Source organism: Columba livia, chromosome 1 (genome assembly GCF_036013475.1).
Source record: "Columba livia isolate bColLiv1 breed racing homer chromosome 1, bColLiv1.pat.W.v2, whole genome shotgun sequence".
NCBI classification, from domain to species: domain Eukaryota; kingdom Metazoa; phylum Chordata; class Aves; order Columbiformes; family Columbidae; genus Columba; species Columba livia.
In genome coordinates this window covers 73,553,822-73,568,087 of record NC_088602.1, presented here as the reverse complement: position 1 = coordinate 73,568,087, position 14,266 = coordinate 73,553,822, and the positions used below count along the sequence as shown (strand labels likewise).

General features: G+C 40.4%; 1 protein-coding gene and 1 long non-coding RNA gene across 2 annotated transcripts in view; one reads left to right on the top strand and one right to left on the bottom strand.

Moving 5' to 3' along the window:
- DPT (dermatopontin) overlaps positions 1-6,550 on the top strand; it is a 28,424-nt gene extending 21,874 nt beyond the window's left edge. Inside the window, exon 4 of the mRNA XM_005511472.3 lies at positions 5,149-6,550. Coding sequence (XP_005511529.1) covers positions 5,149-5,215 — 67 coding nt within the window. The 3' untranslated portion in view covers positions 5,216-6,550. The remainder of the gene's footprint in view (positions 1-5,148) is intronic.
- LOC135578307 (uncharacterized) overlaps positions 1-14,266 on the bottom strand; it is a 30,718-nt gene that overhangs the window by 15,296 nt on the left and 1,156 nt on the right. The window lies entirely within an intron of this gene.

Genomic DNA, 14,266 nt, shown 5'->3' with positions numbered 1-14,266 from the left:
AATTTAAGAAAAAAAAAAAAAAAAGGTCTTCCTTTTCTATTTCCTTCAAACAGTACATGGCTACACATCCCCTGCTGTGGTACTCGACATCAGGCTAGTACTTCTGAGGACCAAAGATCACAATGCATTATTCTTCATGCACAAGGGGATCACTTGCCATGTCCATCTAAGTAGTGAAAAATATAGCAATGGTAGGCTTGTCTAAACCTGAGCTCTGGAAACTGTAATAGATCTTCAGTGCTGTTTCTCACCTATGTCTAATCAGAGCATCTTTCATCCTAGTAAAAACTCATCCTAGAACATCTTGTCCTTTCAGGGGGCTCATTTTGGCTCACTTTCCTTTGCAGGAATCTGCCAGGACACCAAGACAAGGCCACACAAACTGCAATGTGAATGCTGTAAACTGCTCAGTCCATTGCAACACAATTCTAACAGATTTGAGGCCACACCAGAAATTCAGGCAATGCGATCTGCATTGATCCCTTTCCAGAAAATGAGGTTGTTTTTTTTTTTTTGATCAGTCCTAGTTGTTACTTGACATTTGCTAATCCTCTTGAGAGAGGCCCTATGGCTAGTGAAGTTGTAGTCATGCAGGTAGATTCATAATTGCTCTGGTCAGCTAAAAAGAGGTATCTCTCCCTCTGCACTATGCAGAACAGCGAGGTTTTAAAATTTGGACAATGTAAGCCCCACAGTGCCGTCTCTGGGACTACAGAGATCCTAACAGCAGGTCAAAGGAGAGTGTGAGCAGTCACTGAAACTTGATTGTGGGAGAGAGATCGTGATTCTTTCTTCTCAAGCTGGCCTCTAATTTGTCAACTGTGAGCTATTTCTTTGCTGATGTTTTTCATCAGACAATTCAACCCAGTATGTTAAGGCATTTGTTATCAAACACAACACAGCCAGCCAGGCAAGGTGCACTACACTGGCCTATCATTGACTGGCTACAGGAGAAGTGGGGAGAGAAGAGAGAAGGAGGATTTCAAACACACCAACATTTCAAGCTGTGTCTAATAACACTCGAAGGAGCTGAGGTGCTTTTGTCAATGACACTCTCAGCTTGCCAGGGTTCACTAGGGATTCCATCAGTCAAAACTACCTAAAATAAGACCACCTTTCCAAAAATGATAACACACTGCCACACGTCCATAACTGTAATTTTCTGGCTAAAATTCGTTAGCCTGTTCATTAAAAAATAGAAGCCATGTCTGCAAATTATCCCTACAAGTAGAAGAGTAACTTTCACAGTTAATTGACTCAACGGTATCTCTTCATCCCTTTGGAGAAAGAATTTAAAAGCTTGCAAGGGACATACCTGTCCTGGTTTTTTTCCTCTTAAATATTCCCCAGCGCTTTTCTTAATCCCTGTTTGTCATAGCCACGGCAGAGAGTCTGTCTGTGGCTGCTAATGGCTTAACACAGTCTCCAGAACAGGGTGGCAGCAAGGGACTGGGCATGTACATGGGGAGTAATGGTTCTCACAGGTTATGGGATCACAGCACTTGGAAAGAAGCCACCAACACCTTTGTCCTATCACAGCTGTGACAGCACAGATAAACTTGCAACACTAGCAGGGGAAAACTATAGAGAAAACATTTTAACAATTGCAATCTAGGAAACTTTTTTGTGCTAAGGAACTTTCTGAGCTCCAGCTTCCAGAGCAACTAAAACCAACTTGCGTTGCCTAGCATGGAAGTGAAAAAAAATCCTGCTATGCCAGTTCATAATTCAGATTCACACAGTAACTCTCCCGAGTGACACACTCGCAAAAACTGGCAAACTTTGTCATCCAAAATGGTTCTTTGCAGCTGGTTGAGAAAGAATAAGAGCAAAAAAAAAGCTATTCTCAGTCCCAGTCTGCCAGCAGCATACACACATGTAACGTTTTTGTGTAAATATGCTGTAGATTTTGAGACTGCTTTTCACTTTCAAGCACACTAAACTTGTGTCCATACTATTTAGTCCAGGACAGGCAATGTTCTTGAGCTAATGAGGCACAAAAAAAGCCTTGGAAGATACTTTAGTGTAAGCTTTCCTAATCACATCAAACAGTTCTGCATTTTTGGACTTTTTGAATAAACTTGCAGAAATCATATCCTCCTTTCCTACTCCCTAAGACACTGTATCACTGCAGTCATTGCTGATGTTCAGGGATTTGAGAGAGAACACGATGCCATGGCAAAAGCTGTAGAAAGTTTAGAAACATTGCATCCCCACCTCCCCTTCTGTAATCACTCTCTGTGACTTTCCATGCGTGTGTATCAGGAATGAATGAAGGAGTTGCTGCTAACCATCAGAGGTTTTAAGTGCTTTTCTGTAGAGCACAGAGTTTAGAAGTGGTTAATATTTATATTTTTCAGTCAAATGGGTCAAAAGGAGAAAACAATTGTCTATAAAGCAGGATAAAAGCAGCTGGAAAGAATTAGCAGGGGCCTAAGCTACCTCTGGGAGCAGAGGGGGTATATACAATTGTATATACAAAATCTGGTGAGGGCCACCAGACCCATTTGGTGGGTGCCACAGCTTGCCCTTCACTGCATAGTATATTATAAAAACCGCACATACATTCTGTCACAAGCTCATTTCTTTTACAAAACTGTTCTCTGTTCCATTTATTTGGGTGATCTGAATAGCCAATAATTTCTCAACTGCTCAGACATCTTCACTGAAAGAAAGATCAACACTCAGATACCCCAACAGTAAGTACATTTGAAATGCCTGGACAAGCTGGATATCTACCGAGCTCAGCTGAGCTAAATTGTAGGGTATTTCATGTCCCTAATAAGTTTCATATGACCAAAGAAAGAGGATTTTGTCAAACTCAGTATGAATAGGAATTCATAGAATTTTTAAACTGAATTGAAAGCAGATTATTTGACAATATTTTGAGATAAAAGATATTTTCCCTATAGCATTAAAAATTCAAATCTGACAGCATATGACAGCTGGATAGTAACAGTGACAATTCAATATTGACACCCCAAGCCAAGGAAAATGCATCAAATTAGCAATTTGTGGGGGACCTATAAACTAGTGTTAAGGGTATGCAAAGGCAAATCCATATATATTTTAGAGGACGCTACACAAGGCAATTCCTGACAGGTTCTACACCCCCACTGGAAAACTTGTCGGGAATCTACAACTGAAACAGGCTGATAACTATTGAATTAAACACATAGGACCAATGGTAAAAAGTAATAGCCTGCACCCTGAAAAGCTGGACATACATGCTTAACTTGAAACACAAGTAATGCAAACAGAGATAAATTAAGGCATTAAATGCATAAACCTATTCGCCATCAAACGTGCATATATGCTAAAATGTCTGCAAGATCAAGCTTAAATTACAACTTCAGAAATAATTCTGTTCTAATATTTTAAAGTATGCTGTTAATTCAGGTAACTAAAATGCATTTATTTTAAAAAACTTGACATTAAACTTTACAATATCCTTTTTTAGGAAAATTACTTAACTTCAGCTTTTGAGCTAAAAGTCCATCTGACAACGGGTGCTGGTTTACCAGACCTTAATTTTGACCCATATAATCCTGTTAATCCACATGAGAGTAATTTTTTTTTGGGGGGGTGGCATCTCTCTGGGTAGGTCAGTGACCAAAAGCGTAATAACTGTCTTTGAAGAGCATGCATATAGTCCAAATTAGGACCTTCTAAAATAGAAATGAATGTTGCATTTCATTAACCTTTGATAACCCTTTTATGAGGCATTATGATTAAAAAACATCTAGGAAAGGCCTAAAGAAAACAAAATATAGGTTCTATATAACTAAACATATACTTGCTGAAGAGTATGAGACAGACCCAGTTCCAAACAACACTCAGCATAAACTGAAGTAGCACAGTAAATTTCCAATTAAAAAAGTCTCAGTTAATGAAAGCTGAGATGCTTTATACTCACAAAGAGCTTAAGAGTCAAATTAGTCTTATTCCAGAAGTCACCCAGTCAATGACACTATATAAGAGCAGTTAATGCCAAAATCTGGGCTCATGTGTCTCAGCACATCCCTGAATGGCAGCAGGTTCCGTACCAGATTCCTCACTGATTGGACCGGCCACAAGAAAACCAGGACTGTGCAAAGGTTATGTAAAGCAAGGTCCTATTGAACCACTCCAGCAGCACTACCTGTCCCACACCTCAGGTTTAGGAGATCACTATTAGCAGAATCCAAACTTTCAGAAATCTCTTGGAGTACTACCCATTACCAATTTAAATGACAGCTGCCATCTGCAAGGACTGTACATCAGATCCAAACTCCTGTTAGCCAGCACCAAGCAGCCTAAATCGAAGATTTGCTCCACAGCAGGACAGTATTTGGTCCTCTGAACCCATGCCTTTTTGTCAAGGCAAAAATTAGCACCCAATAAGCTAAGGTGGAAATTTGCAGCCTGTTACAACTATTGGACACTAAATCACTGGCCTCCACTGTTGAATCCTGCTGCTCCAGCCATGCTTCCTACTAACAACTGTTAGTAGGTATTGTGTCACTCTCCTGAGAGAGAATATAGACATTCAATTACTCACAAACCAGAGAGAGCATAAACTCTCCTTACACTCATAAACACTGTCTGACTTATATGTCACTTGTGGAGATCAAGGATGAGAAGTGAATTTAATTTCTCTCTCTATTGATTCATTCAATAGTCCTTTAATAAAGGACACTAGCTATAAGACCTTGTAATGGAAAAAAAAAAAAACAAAGTTAATTTTGCTGTGTGGATAACTCCACACTTAGAAATACCTTGAAAATCACCCACGTATTTTACTTTGTACACATTCCTGAGCAATACATCACATGACGATAACTTTTGACAGAACCTTGCTTTTCCTCTTTGTCACTGATTTAAAGCTGATTTAGGACTGATCAAGAGTCATTGCCTTCTGAAGGGTACTCAGAGATCTAATTATTCAGAGAGCTGATTTTCTTACCATGTGAAGGAATTATAAGTATCAGACATATTTAATCTCCTTCCAGCCCATAAAAACATAAAGCACTGAGAGGAAAGCTAACTAATGGCAAACAGATGTTTTTGTTGCCACAATACCTGGTGTAAAGTTATTCTTACTTGCATAGTCTCATCCTCTGCAGTTCTGGCTCACTAACATCTCTCTCTTGTCTCTCTTTCATGCAGGGATCGACAGTGGAAATTCATTGTCTGCAGGATGACAGAGTATGACTGCCCATTTCAAAATGTTTAAAAATATTAAGTGTACCTCATTTGGAAAGCTTGGGGAAGGACAGGGTGGGATGAGGGTCAGTGATTACAGGAGAAGGAAAATTAGGGTCACAAAAAAAGTACCAAGACTCACCAGCTGTCTGCTGAAGATATAATTCTTTCCCTCTGGAGCTAATAAATAAAATGCCGGCCCATGTGCTTGCAATAGCAGTTTTGGAGGATTCCTTCAGTCTGCACTGGAAGTTGTATCCCCCAACTAAAATTGCTTATGACATACATGTTTATGATACACAAGTCTATGGCATATGCACAGTTACCTTTTTTTATATATACATATAGCCATTCTGAACACACACAACTTTCTTTCCATAGCAACTTTGTATAAATTGCTTCCCAGCACAGTCACTCCAAATGAGGTGGAAACACAGTATAAGCTTTCCAACATCTACTAGACTTTACTGTCTTTTACTGTGTACTTGGAACCAACCCCGTGATCCCTGCCAGCTTCTCAGCATTTAGTAGCTGAAAATGTACTGAAAGCGGCATCAGGTCTCTGGCATACGGCATCTGGCGTTACCTGTTACAGCCCTCCGTGTAACTCCATCGCTACAAAGGTCCACCTGCACAGGAGAATTCCAAGTATTTACAACACTGGAAGAAGTCAATACCTGATTAAAATGAGAGTAGGTCCAACAATAAAAACAGAAGCCTAACCCAGTCCTACTGAGAGTCTTTTTTATATTGTCTTAAAAGTCTCCAATGACACAACTAGCCAGGAGCTCTACTCTGGGCAAACCCAGGAGAAGGTCAGGCCACTTGCACTTGCAGTAAATATATATACTACTCTTGTCAGGAGTCTGCTTTTCAGATGGATTTGGTTTCCACTATGTGTGCCTGTACAACATCCACCTGCCCTTGGTAATATATTCTTGGCTTAGAACAGACAAATAAAGCTAATGACTTAGGTGGCCTCAGTTCCTCCAACTTGCAGATCTCATTCTCTGTAAAGGATAAACTGTTTCAAGACCGCACAGTATTTGTGCAGCTGTAATCCAACAAGAAAGACTATTGATCTCTTCCAGGAAGATCTGATATTTGCTCTTGAACAAACCAGAATTTAGGGCTCAGTTTCTTACCTGATGAAGTCAATGGCAAACTTGGCAGTGGCTTCAGCAGTGCTGGTTTAAGGGCCATGATGGCGTCGTGTACCAGTTTAAGGTTGTAAAGCTTCATAGGAAACAGTAGTGCCAGTCAATCAGTTTCCATGTTCCAAGCATTTTTAATGTATTTACTAGCATACCCTCAAGCGTGAGCATTGAAACTACACTTGTCCAATAAAAGAATAATAGGTTTTGCATTGGTGTAGCCTTGTTCTTTCTTAATTTTACTTACACCAGCTTATTAATTTGCACACAAAGAAAATCTCTGTCATTCTCAGAGACCATGATGGTGATTAGGGAGTTTCTGTGACATCTGAGTAACAGTGGGAAAGAGAAATCAAGAGGCCTGGGGAAGCTGGAGAAGCTTGTTAGCTGATAGTGGTAGAACAAGCAAAGGAAGCCAAGAGAGCTCCAAATAGGAGAGCACCACAGGAAAAGGCACTCATGCCACGGAGCTGATGGAAAAGGACAGACACTATAATTAGGCATAGAAGGGTTATCTCTGGGAACACCTGCTCTAGATGAACACACACAACTTTGTCTTAACTACTTAGGCTGCTCTCAATTCTGTGTGCACCTCATGGGCTCATGGAGGCCTCTGAGGGGACAGTGCAAGGTCAGCTTAGGCTGATTTAGAACCACAGTGCCAAGAAAAGAAGAAGCTCTGCTCTCTTGTCCACTGGAGATGCAGTGTCATATTGTCCCATATGTCACCTTTCAGCCTCTTCCTGTCCCAATCACTTCCCTCCCCTCATGCTTTATTCCCAGCTCCACCCCAGCAGTGCATCTGTGGAGGATACACTTCACAGGACTCCTCTTCAGAAAGTCAAGTAATTTTTAGATGAGGAAAGGTGTGGGTGGGAAACAGCATGTACCTAGAAGGAATGTAGAAATGGGATGTGGACCAAAAAAACCTCAAAAAGCAGAACTGAGGCAGAGAAAGAGTGGTTCCTGTGATGTCCTAGGACAGATAGTTAGCAAAGCTAGGAACTGAACTTAGTTTTTATCTAAATTGCAGCATCCACTTCTAATGTTTAGGTAATCATTGTGCATGGGAAGACCTTTCTCCAAAGCTGATAAGGGTCCAGCCCAAATTCCTCAGCACAGAGCAATGTGGTGACAAGCTTGCCTTGCAAAAGTTCACTGGCTTCAAAACCTGATCTAGCCTGATTTGACTTCCCCAAAGCCATTCTAGAAAAGAGAGCCTTTCAACCTGCTTGGGACACCTTTACTGAATCTGAACCACCTTTCACTCATGCCAACACAAACCAGGTGCCACTGCAGGGAAACGGACAGAGTTGCGCCTATTCAAACCATGTGCAACTGTGCACAGATGCCTGGTATGGGAACCTCACACCATTTCTTCATTCTCATGTCTTCTGTGGCACAGAAGAAACCCACCTACACTTGTACTGTACGGCGTAAAAGTTGATCCATGATCTGAGAGCCAACACAGAGCCCATGCACTACTAAAGACCCATATAGACATAAAATTTTAACTAATCCCTTATTTTTTAAATAAATAAAACAACAGGAAATAAAGTCATATTTATTTAATAAATAACAATATTGAAAAGTATGAGATAAAAGCACTTTTTTCTTAAACACAGAGCATTGCCCCCATCATGCTACACGGGCTGCATATGGCATACTGTCAGCATCGTCAGTGATTTTTTTTTTAGATAAACTAGGGCAGAGTAATCTTTGCATTCACAAAGCAAAATGCAGCAAACTTCAAAAAAGAAGGAGAACCGTTTGAGCTTTTTAAACTCTAAATAAAAAGGTGAAAAAGAAAAAGTGAGGTGGTTTGGCTGGGGAGGAGAAATACCAACACTGACTCCCTTTGTGAGTAGTCTTTAATCTGCAACTCGGTGAATGCTGATGCTAAGACAAATCCACATCTTCCATTTGATCCACTCCTTTTGAATAGAGGTTTGAGTAGCAGAACAGTATAAGCAACTGGGGAAAACACAGACAATTCTAGCAACTCCAAACAGTCAAAGAGGAGCACTTGACTGCTTTTTCTCCCAAATCACAAGATTAACTTAAAAAATATAGGACTTTTGAAAACAAAATAAAACCCCACAACTCCATTTTTTCTATATATTCTGATTTCTCCATTAGCACAGTACATAATCACTTCAACAGTTTTTCAACATTTTTCACTTCCAGTATTTTTCAAGTGCTTCAAACAGAATATTTTTCAATTACTTTTCCACAACTCTGTGCCTAGAAATGAGTTTTTAAAGTGAAGGCTGAGATTCTTGTTTAATCACTTGACAATGAGACAGGACATCAAATACTATGAGACTAATGATGAATGTATCAGAGTTAGCAACACAGCATTGATAAAAAAAAATATAGCTAACCCACAGCCATGTTGTAATAAGGCATATTTCCTGTAAAAGCATGAGAGACCTTACAACTTCTTCCATCCGAGTGTTTGGGATGTTGTAATATAAGATAAGCCTGGCGCAGAGTCATGGCATCACCTAAGCAGAGAGATGCCAACATAGCTGAAGGGGAACCAGTCTGTGGATGAAGCAGAAGACCTGGCAGAAGACCAGCTGGCTCTTAGTAAAAACTTAGACTTGAACCTTGACTCACTTGAACCTTAGACTTACTTAGACTTGAACCTTGACTCACAGACATTGAATCCTTTTCTGGTTATAAACGTTATTTTGAGCCCATGTTTATCACACCAGCAACATGTTGCTGTACTGGCCCGCTTCTTTAAGGCCACAGCACTGTTTGCAAGCAGAGAGTATGAACATCACCGGCAGTGGCACTTTGTGCTGGAGTTGTTGGTGCGAACCACAGGAAGAAGGAATTCTGTCAATAACATATTAGCAAATATAAAACATTGCTTGTGCCTAGATTTACTTTGCAAGACACAATAGTTACAGAGGACCGTGACCTTACACCTCACTATTTCAGGGTACTGGAATGTGTGTATCTGATGCCCTGTGTAGTATTCCAGACCTGTGCATCAAAAAGGTTAGAAAAGGCAGCAGGGCTGCCCACATGCTGAAGATGAAAGACATGTACAAGTGCCTGAGGGTCAGAGTCAGCAGGCTTGGTTTTGTCTTTCTGAGCTCCAGGCCTGAACAGCATTGATCTCAGTCTTAGGCACTGGAATCAATGGGCCTGCTGGTGAACTTTGGCCAAAATCAGTGGAGTTCAGTCTTAAGTAAGAGTCTGTCTTACTTAAATACTTTACAGGATCTTTGCTTGGCTTGTGCTGCTCTACAAGGAAGACACGAAAAAACTGGACCTTGGGTTTAAAGGAATCAATTGAAGTCTGCAAAGATATACCGGAATGGACAAAGCACTGCATATTCGGTTCATATTTTCTCAGACATCAAAATCTGACTTACTCTCATAAAGACCAGGACAAATTCTGCCTTAGGTTATCTTCGAATCATTTAAGAATAATAAAGAGAAGTTTTGCTGTAGGGATAAATCCTAGATTTACTACCTGTATGTCAGCTTCACAACAGCAGTCATCTTAATGACTTCATTGAGATCTTTTCTCTTGTGCTCTGTTATACCCCATATTTACAAGTCTGAGCTTAGCATTAAAGCCATGTCAATGGGATAAATCCCAGTATACAAAAAAAAAAAAAGGCACAGCTACATTTTTGCAGGATGTGATCTTTAGTTTACATACAGGATCAGATTCTCTGGGCCTTGCCTGTGCCAGAAAAGTCACCACACTGCAGAACGTGGGCCTAAAAAGATCAGCCCAAGTTGTGGAGAACACAGAAGAAGACAGAAATGCACAAGAGATGGTTCTATCTGAGAGAAAACTGAGGGGCATGACAAGAACTGGAGCAAAATCAGTGACAGACATGAAGCCACCTGAAGAATGTGCCATTATGTAATTTCTTAAAATAAATGCATAATCCTCTGTCTTTGGAGATGAGGTGACTAGGATAAATCAATACCAGCAAAATTTCAAAAATTTGGAGAAGGCTCTCCAAATAACTTTGCAAGGAAAAAGGCCAGAACAGTATATCAAATACAGTCCTTGAAAAGTAGAGGATTTGCCAAGTGAAGCAGAATCAACTGATAATGTTGATATAATTCTTTAAATCTGTGTTGGGAGCTCTTAACCCTTGACCAAAGAAAACAGAGATGAGAAGAGAAGGAATAAGCTAACATTGAAGTGTGAGTAGAGGGAGGGAGTGTGATCACAAATGAAGAAAAAGGCAAATATATGGGGGGGGGGGACAAAAGCAAATACATTCTCAAAATACTAAAGAAAATGGACATTTTGTACAACATCTGGCCCCAGAACCAAACTTTGAGATTTTCATGGTTGTGTGAGGCTGCATACAAGGTTTTGCTTCATAAACACACTGCTCAAGATATTTAAAAGTTGAAGTTGCTTAAGACGCTGGTTTGAGTTCAAACCCATCTTAAAGTGAACAATTTTTGACTGGAAATTGATATATTCATCAGTAAAAACACTGCCATAATTAGATAAGTAATCCAAAATTAAGTGCTTTTATCTTCTACTGTAATCTATCAGGTACCACAGCTATGCCTAGGGGTGAATGTGATTCCTATCCACTGGTTTCCATCCAGGCAAGCTCACAGGAATTTTTCCTCCTCAATGTATCTGTTTCCATTTGGGAGGCAGGGAACTTGGTCTTGTAAAGCATCTAAGATGGCCTTTTGTAGGTCTCACCTTGGTAGGCCCAAGCCACTGTACTATAACCTGAGAGGCAAGCAACTAGCTGATTCTCTGTCATTTCTGTGATCAAGCATCTTTTCCTCCAGAAAAATCCTCATGTGATTTTTCACTGAAGCTCTCTGTTCCCATGCTTCCACTATCTTTCTCCTGTGTTCATGTTATTCTTGCAGCTACTGATAGATTTTGGAGCAGCAATCTCCTCTCTCTGCCTGGCCTGTCAAGTCACGTACAAACTGACTGCATTCAGGACCATGAAAATTATAAAAGACAACAGCTTAAAACAGCATATCATAGTGTAATTTCAGCTACACATCCCCACTGCCCAAAGTCTTGGTCCAAATCCCACTGATAATTATAGAAAGCCTCTCCACCAATTTTTATAAGGTTTGCACTATTCCTTGTGTAAGGAAATAGAACCATCTCACGTGGAGAAAGCTCTTGTTTCTTTCCCAGTCCTAAGCTGGCAGCAGGCAGGGGAGGAGGTTTTAACATGATGTGAAGCAGCACTGCTATAATAAATAAATAAATGCTGATCATGCTCTCACCAGGAAATTTCCTTTCTTCCCTTACCTTGATTTTACCTGTTCAGAGTAAATTTGGCACTGGTTGAAAATCTGAGGTGGCCTGGGAGGAACTCTTACCCACGTAACAGAGCACTTTTCTGCCACATATTTCTGACCTCCCCCGGCTGGAGTCTAGGAGAATAGCTGAGTGTCTGTGGCTTACCCAGCCACAGCTGTACTGATGAGGTGAGCAACAAAGCGCATAAGCAAGCAATGCAAGTTGCTGTCGCTTCTCTGCTACAAACTGACTCATGACCATAAACTTAAATCAAGATCAGTAATAAAACAGTTATTAAACTGTATCGTGCTTGTTTGTGTTACACCTCACAGGTTGGACTATAGCATCAAGAAGAGATTTTTTTTTTTTTCCAAGGATTTGCTGAATGTGCTGCACTGGGTTGTAAAAAGTAATCTAGTCCAAATTACAGTCCAGGGAGAATACTAGATGAGACAAGGCTGATGCAAACATCCTTCTATACCACTTAGAAATGCTAAATCTGAACCTCTGTGGCAGCACAGTCTGCAGTTTGCTCTTTTGCTGGTTCAACATTACCTGCTTTCCAGATGCTTCTGTCTGATGTCTGCCTTTGCTGCAAATGAAAACTGTGTACAGACTCTGCACTTAACGTTGCAGCACAGCAAACACTGAATACGCAGGCCAACAACCTGAGCTATCATTTGCAGTTACTCTCTGCATTAGTCAACAAAGCAGGCAACAGAAAAAGGGCTTTGAGTAATTAAGTGCTCTTCAGTAGATACAGTAATTCCACATATCATCATGGCATTAATCTGAAATGCTGGCTGAGAGCACCAGTGCTCTGCACTCACTTCATACAGATACAGCAGATTCACCAAGAAATGTACCTCACGACTTCAGGTCATGACTTTCCTCCATTGAACTGAATTTGTCTCCTCAACCCCTGGCTAGTATAAATGGGTGGGATTCCTCAGCAATAGCGGAACTTCTGCCCAGTATGCATTCAAGTCCTGCATCCAGATCATCGACAGATATCTTGAACAGAACTGGCCCTAGAATTGAGCCCTGAGGAACACCACTGGGGACCAGTCGCCAGCCAGATGTAGCCCCATTCACTACAACCCTTTGAGCTCTGCCCTTCAGCCAGTTCTTCATCCAGTGCACCGTGAACCTGCTCATCTCACAGTTGGACAACTTGTCCAGAAGGATGCTGTGAGGGACAGTATTAAAAGCCTTACTGAAATCCACAAAAACTACATTCACCACCTTCCCTTCATCCACTAGGTGGGTGATCTTATAGAAGGATATCAAATTAATCAAACAGTATATGTGTGCACTTGTTCTCCATTTGTTGTGCCTGTTGATCTCATTACTTGAGTTTGATTTAAACAACACTGCTTCTGCAAAGTCAGATACATTCACTTGTACCACAACACTCAAATTCTATAAATATATTCAATAAAGCTAATAAAGTATTTCCATAATGTAATATATTAACACCTGCAAAGATAATGAGCTATTGTTGCATCTTTGTGAGTTGAAAGTTTACAGGAGCAATGAATGAACTCTTTTGATCATGTAAAAAGAAATAAAAAGCAAGTGACTAACATATATTATTCTCCTGCCTGCTCTGTTGAAACATTGACTCAGCCTTCAGTCTGTTATTTGAAGGTCTATGCCAAATAAGCAAAGAGGGTAATGATGTAGTGTGGGATGAGCAGAACTAAAGAAAATCATGATATAAATGCTTTCAGAGCCAAACACCTTGAGTGAGAAGGATGTGCCGTGGAAGACATGCCTCAATTCCTGTGCTGGTTCTGAATTTTCCTTTGTCTCTATTTGAAACTGAAGGTCTTACCCATGGCAGAGAGTAGACTGTAGTGTGGTGCTGACACACCAGTGCTATTTTGCAATGAACTTGCTAGAGCAGCTTAATTCCAGTTGGCCAAAGCCTGGCATTCAGTATTTAATCATGCTTCTCTTGTTGAGTTAATTAAAAACTATCAAAAATGGCTAGTGATTCAGTGATAGCTGTCATCAGAAAACAGACTATTTTCTACTATACGGTCTTCCTTTCTATGAAGACCTATTTCTTCCTGATTGAAAAAAAAAAAAAAAACTAATGCTGTTTGACACACTTCCAGAAGAGGAAGGCAAATCAGAGCATCGTGGCCCATTCTGTCATGATTAGATATATTTCTGTATCCCAGCTTCTTTGCTTAGGTGTTACTAGGTCGTACTCTGTGCAGTGTAGAATGAAGACAAACCCCCAGTGTTCTTCACTCCTCACCTGTAAAGAGATACTGTGTATTCCCAATTTCTGCATGGACAACGAAAAAAACTCTGTTAGAAACAGATTCATAGAGGATGAGAAAGGATAAGAAGGCGTCATCTGCCTCATTATCAACATCATTTGGGACAATGGACGTAGTCTGCCTTACCTCACACCAAGCTTGGCCATTGATTTGAATGCCAGAGACAGGCACGTGCCTAAAATACTATAAGCTCTGACAAGGAGAAGGATAGAAGAAATAGACACTGTAAACCACGTGCAGTCAACCTGACACTAGGGAGACAGATAATGTTTTCTTTAAATGTTACACTGAAGAAGTGTGAGAACTCCACTTAAAAACAAAATAAGAAAGAATATTCATCGTGAGGCTTTGATAGCACA